At 47.4% G+C, this 10,874-nt stretch overlaps 1 protein-coding gene across 1 annotated transcript; it reads right to left on the reverse strand.

Annotated features, from left to right (window-relative positions):
- C22H10orf95 (chromosome 22 C10orf95 homolog) lies at nt 1-2,967 on the reverse strand. The gene is made up of 2 exons (XM_069566892.1): nt 2,826-2,967; nt 1-2,565 (listed from the first exon to the last, which is right to left on the reverse strand). Exon 2 carries the CDS (start codon nt 2,509-2,511, stop codon nt 1,858-1,860), a length of 654 nt encoding a protein of 217 aa, XP_069422993.1. The 5' UTR covers nt 2,512-2,565; nt 2,826-2,967; the 3' UTR covers nt 1-1,857.
- Between the last annotated feature and the right edge of the window lie 7,907 nt (nt 2,968-10,874).

Consider the following 10,874-nt stretch of genomic DNA (forward strand, 5'->3'; position numbering starts at 1 on the left):
TATCAGAACAGATTTTAATTCTCCATTTAATAAATTTCAGTATTGCAAACTACTTTTTAAAAACAAATAATAACCTTTGAGCACTTAGTATATGACAGTTATTGTGGTAAACACTTTGTGTGCAGGATTTCATGATATCTTCTCAATAATCTTATGAGATAGGTCCTGATACCATCATCCCCATTCGCGATGAGGAAATTGGTTCAGGGACATTAAATAGTTCACTCAAGGTCACACAGTAGACCTAACACACTACAACAGCTCCCTGTGTTTCCATAATTTAAAAAAATAAGGAAAGGAAAATAAGATGAAACTAGGGGTAACAGTTCAGGATCCAGGTTTTACACAAAAGATGCTAAGCAAATTTGGCTCCCCAGAAACCAGGGCAAAGAGAAAAATATGATCAATTATGAGATCCTTGGTGCTTCACAGATAAAAAAGCAAAACCATTCATCAGGAGAAACATCGTTACCAAGTGCTGAGGTTTAACAGAACTTCTGCATGAAGCTCATAATTATAGCAGTGTTCAATCAAGTGATCTGCAGTTTCAGTAACATACCTGTATACCCAGGTATCTTCTGGCCAACTACAAATGGAAGTTCACTGAAAGCATTTCCATGAGGAGCCAAACTTATGCAGCCTGGGTCTTAGATCTGGTGGTATGGCTAGAGCTGTAGTTAAAATTCGATGTGTGGCTTAATCCTCCAGCAAACTCCTAGAATAGCGCACATTCAACCTATTAAAGACTGTCAGCAAGAAGGAGGAGACAAGATACAAATATATGTATGACTGAGTCCCTTCGATGTTCACCTGAAACTATCACAACATTGTTTATCGGCTATCCCACAATATAAAAGTTTAAAAAGAATCAGGAAACAAGATGTGACATTCATCTTAGATTTCAACCCTGGTAAAATTTCCAGGTAGGCTGTACTAGTTTTATTCTTCTTTAACAGATGAATAAACTGAGGCTCAGAGAGTCTAGAAAATGTCAGTCAGTTCAGTTCAGTCCGTCCAACTCTTTGCAACCCCATGGACTGCAGCATGACATTCCTCCCTGTCCATCACCAACTCCCAGAGTTTACCCAAACTCATGTCAGAGCCAGCCCTAAATCTGTGTCTTAGGGATCCCTTCCTCAGCCATGCTTGCCATCCACACCTCAACAAAATAGCTGATGCCCTCAGAATCTCTCTATGGGTGGTGGGCCTCAGGACCTAGGAGAAAGTCCTCTTGCACTGGAAGGGAGCTGGTTAAGGAAAATGGGGCCCGGCGAGTGAGGAAGTACACATTTCCCACTCTAATTCCTGACACCTTGTACCCCAAAAAGGGAAGTAAGGCTCACATTACATAGATGAAGAAACCCCACCTCCACCCCCAAACATAAAAACAATCTTAAAGCCTACACCTGACTTCAGTCATTTACTTTTCTTTACAGGCTGGGAATAAGTGGGCCCTCAGCTTGGGGAGTTAGGGGAGATTTCCTGGAGAGAAGAGACGAAAAAGGGCACGTGGGGGCTCATTGCAGGGCAGGGTTCATGGGGAGGAGGTTGGGCAGGGAGGAAACAAAGGGTCCAGACCCTTCCTCCACCACACGCTCAGGCTTTCCAAGTCCAAGGAGAAGGAAGGAGTAACAGGACACCCACTCAGATCTCTTTGATCCCTTTTCGCCCTCGCCCCGCCATCCTGCAAAAACCTGAAATCAAGGAAGAGCAGCAAGCCAGCGGTGCTTAAAAAAAAAAAAAAAAAGGCAAAAATACAGGTGACAGGTGCACCCAGCCCCAGCGCATAGCTGCGGCGGCAGGAAAACGGCGCGCGTGCTCACCGTCGCCTGCCGCCGGGCCTCGCGCGCCCTCAGCTCAAGCCTTCCTCTTCTGCCGGCGGCCGCGCTCCACCGCTTCCCCCGCGGGACTGTTGTCCCCGCTGTCGCTGCTGGCCGGCGGCCGCAGGGCTCCCCTCTCGACGCGGTTCTCGGGCTCTCGCAGGCGCGGCGAGCCCCGCAGCAGGAACTCGCCGCCGCGGTAGGTGACGCGCACGTTGGTGCGCGGGTATGTGCCGTACACGCGGCGCAGCTCCCGGCGCACGGAGTCCGGCAGCTCGAGGCGCGGGCCAAGCGCGCGCTCTACGCGGCCCCACCGCAGCTCGGCCTGCAAGGTGCCGCCTTCCGGCCACTGCGCCCCGCTCTCGACCGCAGCCTGCGCCGTGGCCGCGGGCGCCTGCAGCGATGGCCCCAGGTAGCCGGGCGCGGGGAACGGCGGGCGCAGGGCCGCGGCGTAGGCCGGTGGGAAGACCCAAAAGGGCGGCGCGAACTCCAGGGGCGCGCCGGTGGCGTGGAAGCAGTGGTATTCCCGCGGAGCAGCCCACTCACCGCCGCACAGGTCGCGGGGCCGGCTGCAGAAGTTATGGGCCTGGATAGGGGGCAGCAGCAGAGGGGCGGGCTGGTAGGTGTAGGTGAGGTGCTGCAGTAGAGGCCAGACGTCCTCCCCAGGCGCTCGGCAGTAGCATGCGTACATGGTCCGAAGTTCAGGCGGCCGGCGTGGTACCTGGGGCCTTGTCCTGGTCCAGACCTGGAGTAGGGGAGATGGATGCGCTTTGTTCTCAGGTCCACCGCCGATCCTAATGCCTAGTAAACGCAGGCCCTGATTCACAGCAGGAGCCCCTGCGATTGTGCCCCTGGCTTTGGGAACTCTTACTAAGGAGTTTGGCTACCAGGTCACCTCTTTTCCTAGGGCTGGACCCAAAGCCCAGGCTCCCAGCAGGCAGGAAAGACTCAAGGCCGTTTGAAGCCCCAGCCCTGAAATGCTCTTCCAGGTAGCTCCCCACTCACTTGTCTCCTTTAGCCTCGGGGAGCTGGCCCCCAGCATTTGGAGGAACCTGAGAGATCCAGGAGCAGAGCTCCTCTCCACCACTTTTCAGTTGATCTGCTGTTCTTCCTGCCCTGATTCGGCCACACCTCCTGGTTTCCAGGCAAAGGGAAACACCTTGACCTTGCCAGAAGCCAGCCAGCCTGTGTTTACACTGGGTGAACCTGCTGGAATCATGTTGGCCCCAACTTAGACACAACCTCCGTGAGGGCATCCTGGTGCCCTTTGCAATTAGGTTAGCTCTCTGTTATCCACATCCCATTTTCCCAGTCAGATGGATTGAGTTATCATGGCATCTGGTCCCATCACTTCATGGGAAATAGATGGGGAAACAGTAGAAACAGTGTCAGACTTTATTTTGGGGGGGCTCCCAAATCACTGCAGATGGTGACTGCAGCCATGAAATTAAAAGATGCTTACTCCTTGGAAGAAAAGTTATGACCAGCCTAGATAGCATATTTAAAAGCAGAGACATTATTTTGCCAACAAAGGTCTGTCTAGTCAAGGCTATGGTTTTTCCAGTGGTCATGTATGGATGTGAGAGTTGGACTGTGAAGAAAGCTGAGCGCCGAAGAATTGATACTTTTGAACTGTGGTGTTGGAGAAGACTCTTGAGAGTCCCTTGGACTGCAGAAAGATCCAACCAGTCCATTCTGAAGGCGATCAGCCCTGGGATTTCTTTGGAGGGAATGATCCTGAAGCTGAAACTCCAGTACTTTGGCCACCTCATGGGAAGAGTTGACTCATTGGAAAAGACTCTGATGCTGGGAGGGATTGGGGGCAGGAGGAGAAGGGGATGACAGAGGATGAGATGGCTGGATGGCATCACTGACTTGATGGACGTGAGTCTGAGTGAACTCCAGGAGTTGGTGATGGACAGGGAGGCCTGGTGTGCTGCGATTCATGGGGTTGCAAAGAGTCAGACACGACTGAGCGACTGAACTGAACTGAACATTTGAGTTAAGCTCCTCCTCACCAGGCACTGAATCAAGTTGCTTCATGGTTCAGTCGTGTCCAACTCTCTGAGACCCTATGGACTGCAGCACGCCAGGCTTCCCTGTCTTTCACCATCCCTGGGAGTTTGCTCAGACTCATGTCCATTGAGTCGCCAATGCCATCCAACCATCTCATCCTCGTTCAAGTTGCTTATGAGCATCTAACTTCAAGTTTACATCAGCCCTAGAAATGAGGTATTAATAGTTCTCCCCCCACCCCTTACATAGCAAGAAGCTGCTTGCCTCAGATATGGTATACAATGAATGTATTCTATGACTGGGGCTTATGTAAATATCCTGCTCAGACTCACACAGCTAGTTATGTTAAGGGCAAAATTCTCAAGACTTGTGCTGTCAGTAATAGCATGATCACCAATCTATGCTGGGTCTGCTTTCCCGCTATCTGACTATTCTCCCCTCTAGAATGTTACATAAGAGCTTATAACTTTTTTCAAAGAACTAATTCTTATTAGCCACATGAAGAACATGGTGATATCATTCTCATGGAATAGATTAAGGAACCAGAGACTCAGGAAGTTAGGCCACTTTCCCATCTTCTCACAGTCTGTAACTGGCACTGTGGGATTTGAACTCAGTCCAACTTATGCCAAAGCCCAGAAGCGACTTGGGTAAAGCCAGAAAGGTTGCTTCATTCACATGGGGTGAAGACTATCTGATCTCCAGTCCCCATTGGCTGCAGGTCATGCCCTTCCAGCTCTCTTCCCCAGTGGAGTGGGTCATAGTTGCTGGATGGTTAAAATGGATACCCTCTCCTAGTTGCTGGGCTGCCAGGCCATCATACTTTCCTTCCTCCTCTGTTAATCTAAGCAGTATTACCACTAACCCCCACAGTTTCTCATAGATTTTCAGCATCCCTCAGAGTCCAGCTACCCTCTGGGAAGTTCTCCCACACTCACCCTGATGATGTCATGTTTATTCCTGACTGCACCACTCTTTCAAGTCTAATTCAGACCATTGGCCTAGTGGCAGCAGCAGCTTCGACTGGTTTAGTTTATCTACCTAACACTCCCTATCCAACAGCTCCAAGAAGGGAGCCTCCCCCTCTGTCCTCTTTAAGAACTGGTCCCAGGGACTTCCTGGTGGTCCAGTGGTTAAGATTCCCCGTGCTTCCAATGCAGGGGGCACAGGTTTGATCCCAAGATCTCTCATGCTGTGTGGCCAAAAAAAAAGAACTGGTCCCAGGACATAGTGGTCTTTGCTAGGGGAGGCCTCCCACCCCCATGATGTCCATGGCTTAATCCCTGGGAACTCGTTAATAAGTTACATTACATGGCAAGGGGGAATTAAGGTTGCAAATAGTATTAAGGTTGTTGGTTAGAAGTCCTTAAAATAGAGAAGTTATCCTGGATTATCTCGGTTGGTCCAGTGTAATTACAGGAGTCAAATGTGGGAGATGGAGACTCAAGAGTCAGAGTATGTGATAGTAGAGAGAGTCAATCAGCTATCGCTGGCTTTGAAGATGAAAGAGGGTCATGAGCCTCGTGAGCCAAGGAATGCAGGCAGTCCCAAAGCTGGAAAAGACAAGGAAATGGCTTCTTCCCTAGACCCTCCAGAAAGAAATGCAATTCTGCCAATACCTTGATTTTAGTTAATGAGACAGAAATCCAGTCTCAGGAACTGTAAGATAATGCATTTGTATTGTTTAAAGCCTCTAAGTCTATGGTAATTTGTTAGACCATTAGTGGAAAATTAATATACCTCCCCACTCTATTTATAACTGCCCCTTTCTCCCCCATGGGGATCTGATCACCCTGAGTAGGAGATGAGAATGTGAGACCAAGCTCAAATTGAAGCCTGGGACAATGAGAAGCCTGTGTTTTAATGTTCTGACATACTTGCTGAAGACCTCTGCTGGTCTGGGGCAGAGGATAGTTCTAAGGAAAAATGAGAAAAATAAGAACCAGACCAAGTTTCTCAGCATTTATTCACCCTGATTCCAGCAACAGCCTCCAGATTTTTAGGGTTCCACACCTTATCTACTCTTAGGAAAGTGGTTCTGGGGGAGTTGGTTTTAGCCCATCCTTAAATTACCTAGGTGATTTAGGGCTCGACCAATCATCACTGTCGTCCCTTGGGCCCTAGTGACTAGTTTAGGCTAGCCATGTGACTCAATTTAGGCCAATGGGAACCAAGCCCAGGGCTCTGTTCTCTTATTGTGTGGATGGAAGGGCTCTCTCCCCTGGACTGAAATCTGGAAGAATGCAGTTCTGGGTCCAAAGGCGATGCTCTCTCAGCATGGAATTGCAGAAGAAGTGGAACCAAAGTCAGAGGGAGAAACTGAGTCCTGATGACATCGTTTGAATCCTGGACTTTGAAGTCCTGTGAGCCATTAAATTCCTTCTCCCCCGCTCACTTTTTAAGGATACAGTTGGTATACAGCACTGTATAAGCTTAAGGTGTAGAACATAATGATTTGACTTACATTTATTGTGAAATGATTACCACAATAGGTTTGGTCAACATCCACCATCTCATATAGATACAAAAAAGAATTTTATTTTCCTTCTGATGAGAACTCTTAGGGTCTACTCTCTTAACAACTTTCAGACATACCATACAGCAGTGTTAACTTTGGTCATCATGTTATACTCTACCTTCCTAGTATATATTTATCTTATAACTGGAAGTCTGTATGTTTGATCAGCTTTATCCAACTTCCCTCTCCTCACCCTGCAATAAATTCCTTTCCTGCTTAATCTAGTTTGAGTGGAGTCTTTTTTTTTTTTTTGTATATGTAACCAGTTTTGTTTACTTCATATAAACTTAACTATAAAAGACACAATGAAATGGGCATTTAAAAAATTATACCAAAGCACCATCATGTTAGCCTTTGGAAGAGTAAATGTTTATTATACTGTGGAGTGGGGTCTTCTGTTGTTTGCAAAAACAATACACCCTGAGTGTTTTCCCCCCAGAATTTATGAAAAAATTCAAAATACAGCAACCTGAGTAGTTTTTGATCAGTGACCCCCATGATCAGAGGCTCTTTTTCAGGCGAAGTAGAGGATGGACTGGGGAGATAAAGATTGGAAGCCCGTCTTGGAGGAGGTTCACATCCTAGTTTAGGAAAACTGACAACCAGAACAAGAGCAGGAATGAAAAAGACATGGGAGCAGATTCACCTGGACTGGATTCCAGGTGAATCAGCTGCCTGGATGGGTAAAGGTGGATGCACATGTTTTTAGCTTGGTCACCTGGATGGGTAGTCAAGGTGATCCTGGGGATAAGAAAGATGAGGGGGTGACAGAAGTTGAGACAGTGCTGAGTGCTGGTGGGACATGTGGAGAAGACTATCTAGCAGCAGTTTTATATTCAGGCTGGATAAGAGGTGGGTTGGTCATGAAGGAAAGGTAGTAAGTGAAGTTACCAAAGCCGCTGCAGCTATCCTGGCCCAAATTACATACACTGTGTCATCAGGGATGCCAATTTGTTGGGTTCCATGTATGCCTTTTGAGGGCAATTGAGGTATAGCTTATGTATAATATTGTAAGTTTCAGGTGTACAAATAGTGATTCACAATTTTTAAAGGTTATATTCCATTTATAGTTATTATGATATTTGACTATATGTCCTGTGTTGTACTATATATTCTTGTAGCTTATTCATTTTATATATAGTAGTTTGTACCTCTTAATCTCTTACCCCTATCTTGCCCTTCCCCTTTTCCTTCTCCCCACTGGTAATTTGTTCTGTATATCTGAGTCTTTCTTTTTTTGTATATACACTAGTTTGTTTTATTTTTAGGTTCCACATATAAATTAAATCATACAGTATTTGTCTTTGACTTATTTCATTTAGTATGATTCTTGTTGTTGCAAATGGCAATATTTCATTCTTTTTTTTTAATGTCTGAGTAGTATTCCAGTGGGAGAAGGCAATGGCACCCCACTCCAGTACTCTTGCCTGGAAAATCCCTTGGATGGAGGAGCCTGGTAGGCTGCAGTCCGTGGGGTCGCTAAGAGTCAGACACGACTGAGCAGCTTCACTTTCACTTTTCACTTTCCTGCACTGGAGAAGGAAATGGCAACCCACTCCAGTGTTCTTGCCTGGAGAATCCCAGGGACGGGGGAGCCGGTGGGCTTCCGTCTGTGGGGTCGCACAGAGTCGGACACGACTGAAGAGACTTAGCAGCAGCAGTATTCCATTGTGTGTGTATGTGTGTGTATCGGGACTTTCCCAATGGCTCAATGGATAAAGAATCTGCCTGTAATGCAGGAGACACAGGAGACCGGAGTTCAATCCCTGGGTCAGGAAGATCCCCTAGAGAAGGAAATGACAACCCCCTCCAGTATTCTTGCCTGCAAAATCCCATGGACAGAGGAGCCCACGGGCTACAGTGAAAAGGGTCGCAAAGAGTAGCACACGACTGAGCGACTGAGCACACAGCATATATATATCTATATATACCTATACATAGATATATATATACCTATATATATATATATATATATATATATATATATATAGGCTCACATGTTCTTTATCCATTCATTTGTTGATGAGCACTTAGGTTGCTTCCACATCTTGGCAATTGTAAATAATGCTGCTATGAACATTGGGGTGCATGTATCTTTGCAAATTAGTGTTTTCATTTTTTTCAAATAAATACCCAGGAGGGAATTGCTGGGTCATATGGTAGTTCTATTCTTAGTTTTCTGAGAAACCTCTATACAGTTTTCCATAGCGCCTGAATGAGTTTATATTCCCATCAACAGGCAGTCTTGGTTTTGAAGTCCCTCTTACCCCATATAGTGTATGGCCTGATGAGTTTAAGTGAATACATGAAAACAGTATTGAAAATGGAAATTTGGGGGACTCTTTCTCCAACTAAGAAAGCCCTAGAAAAATGTGCCCCAAGGAAGGGGCCTGAGGAGTTGTTAGGTGGGGGGAGACTATGGTGGAACCCAGATGAAAGAGGTTGGAAGCCAAGGGAGGAAAGAATTTCAGGGAGAGTGTGTATCTCTTTCCCACAATCCAAGAACTCTGATACAAGTTGAGAGAAGGTGACATGATCTTCAGTTATACCACATGTCCCCTCCCTGTTATCTCTGTGCTTGACAACTGAGAAGGAAATCAGATATAATCACAAGCCTGGTGCTGACAAAAAAAGGGTAACTGGTTACACTGTCTATAAAATCAGAGGCTGAGGGAACACTGAGTGTAACTGTGGGGCATTAAGTGCAATACAGAGGCCAAAGCCTTCCCTGTAAGACCACATCTAGTTCTCACCCCTTGGCAGCTCAGCCCATTTTTCTGTTCCCCCACTGGATACCCAGGGAGGGCTAAGCCAAGATTCAGGGTTGCTCTGAAATAATGGTGCATGCATTCCAGAGATGGAATGCCAGAAAGACTCCTTTAGTCAATTTATGGAGGACCTAGTGTATCAGACTCCATACTGAATGCTGAGTTTCCTGCCTTCTCTTCTCACTGCCAGGAAAGCATAGACAGGGATAAGGGGTAGCAATGGGAGAGAAATGGTAGTCTTCCTTCTAGTAATGAGGGCTTTCTAGAACATGAGGGGAATTAGCAATTGCTTGAAGTCTTTAGAAGAGGGATGATGCCTGTGTGGCCAAGGTGAGGAGGATATAGGCGGTAAGAAGAGGGTCTGACGGGCAGGATTGAGGAGGAGGAAAATGAGACAGACTAGTGGGAGATGGACGCTGGGGGCAAGATTCATGGGGCCTCTAGGGCTCTTAAGGAACTGGGTGAAGAGACTCTCCCCCTGGACACTTAGGCTCTTGTGCTGGACTGTTTGCAATGGGTGTGCCCTTTGCAATGGGTGCCACCCAGGTTGTCAGGATGGAAGATAAGGATAATATTCCTGTTGACAACAAAACTCTTACACCCCTATTTCTCATTTAATGCCCACAAATTCTCTCGAAGGAGTAAAGCAGAGACTCACAAAATGACGGTTCCTGTAAAAGAGGTGGTGGAGCCAGGGAACTGAGTCCCAAGTCCCCCAGAAGTCAAAAGTCATGATCATTGCCCCTTATCCCAGGGTAGGGAAACAGCAGGACTGGAGTCTGTGCTGTCTGACTGCCTAGAAACCTAACTAGGCTTACAGGCCTATTGAGAGAAGACATGGGACATCCTCACTGGATTAGACTGAGCAAAACAAAACTTGACTTTCAGGGCCTGGGAAGGGGTAGGAAGAGGAAAGACTCCCAAGAGTCAGGAGACCTGTGTTCTAGCTTGTCTGGGCTGCTTGCTTGATGTGTGAAAGTCATTGAATCTCTCCCCACCTCAGTTTCCTCATCTGTAAAATGGGATAATAAGACCTACCTCCCAGGGATGACAATGTGAGTACTCAACAAGATAATGCATACAGAGTGTTTAACACAGCACAGGGCAAGTTCTAAGAGCTCAGTAGCCAAGTCACTTCACTTGGGTCCAACTCTGCAGGACCCTATGGACTGTGGCCCACCAGGCCCCTCTGTTCACGGGGTTCTCCAGGCAAGAATACCGGAATGGGCTGTCATGCCCTCCTCCAGGGAACCTTCCCCACCCAGGGATCGAACCCGCGTGTCTTCAGTCTTCTGCATTGGCAGGCGGGTTCTTTACCACTAGCGCCACCCGGGAAGCCCATATTTTTCTATTAACAGTACAAGGAGGTTGGGCCGCTTGGTTGCTCTCTCAGGGTCTTTTGCGTGTGACCCGAATCCTGGTGCCCACAGCAGCTCAAGGTGGGCGTGTCCACTCTTGGCTCACAGTCCAGCTTCAGGGAGTCCCAGGTCGTGCCACCGCCCTCTCCTTATCTGTCTCAGCTGTGCATCCAGTCATATGACAAGGCTTGAAGGGAGGCACTGATCTCGCTTCATTCTCCGATTTAAAAGAAAGGAAGGAGGGTGCAGAGGACGGGAAGCTCTCAGAAAAACAGCTGATTTGAATTGAAGTGACATTAAGCCTTCGTGGAGGTGAGAGTCAGGAATCCAGGCAACCTGCCCCGTTTTTTTGCTAGCATGCACGTCTTCTGTTTGATCCCCAGGGGCAAAGGCC

Source organism: Ovis canadensis, chromosome 22 (genome assembly GCF_042477335.2).
Source record: "Ovis canadensis isolate MfBH-ARS-UI-01 breed Bighorn chromosome 22, ARS-UI_OviCan_v2, whole genome shotgun sequence".
In the NCBI taxonomy this organism is placed as follows: Eukaryota; Metazoa; Chordata; class Mammalia; order Artiodactyla; family Bovidae; genus Ovis; species Ovis canadensis.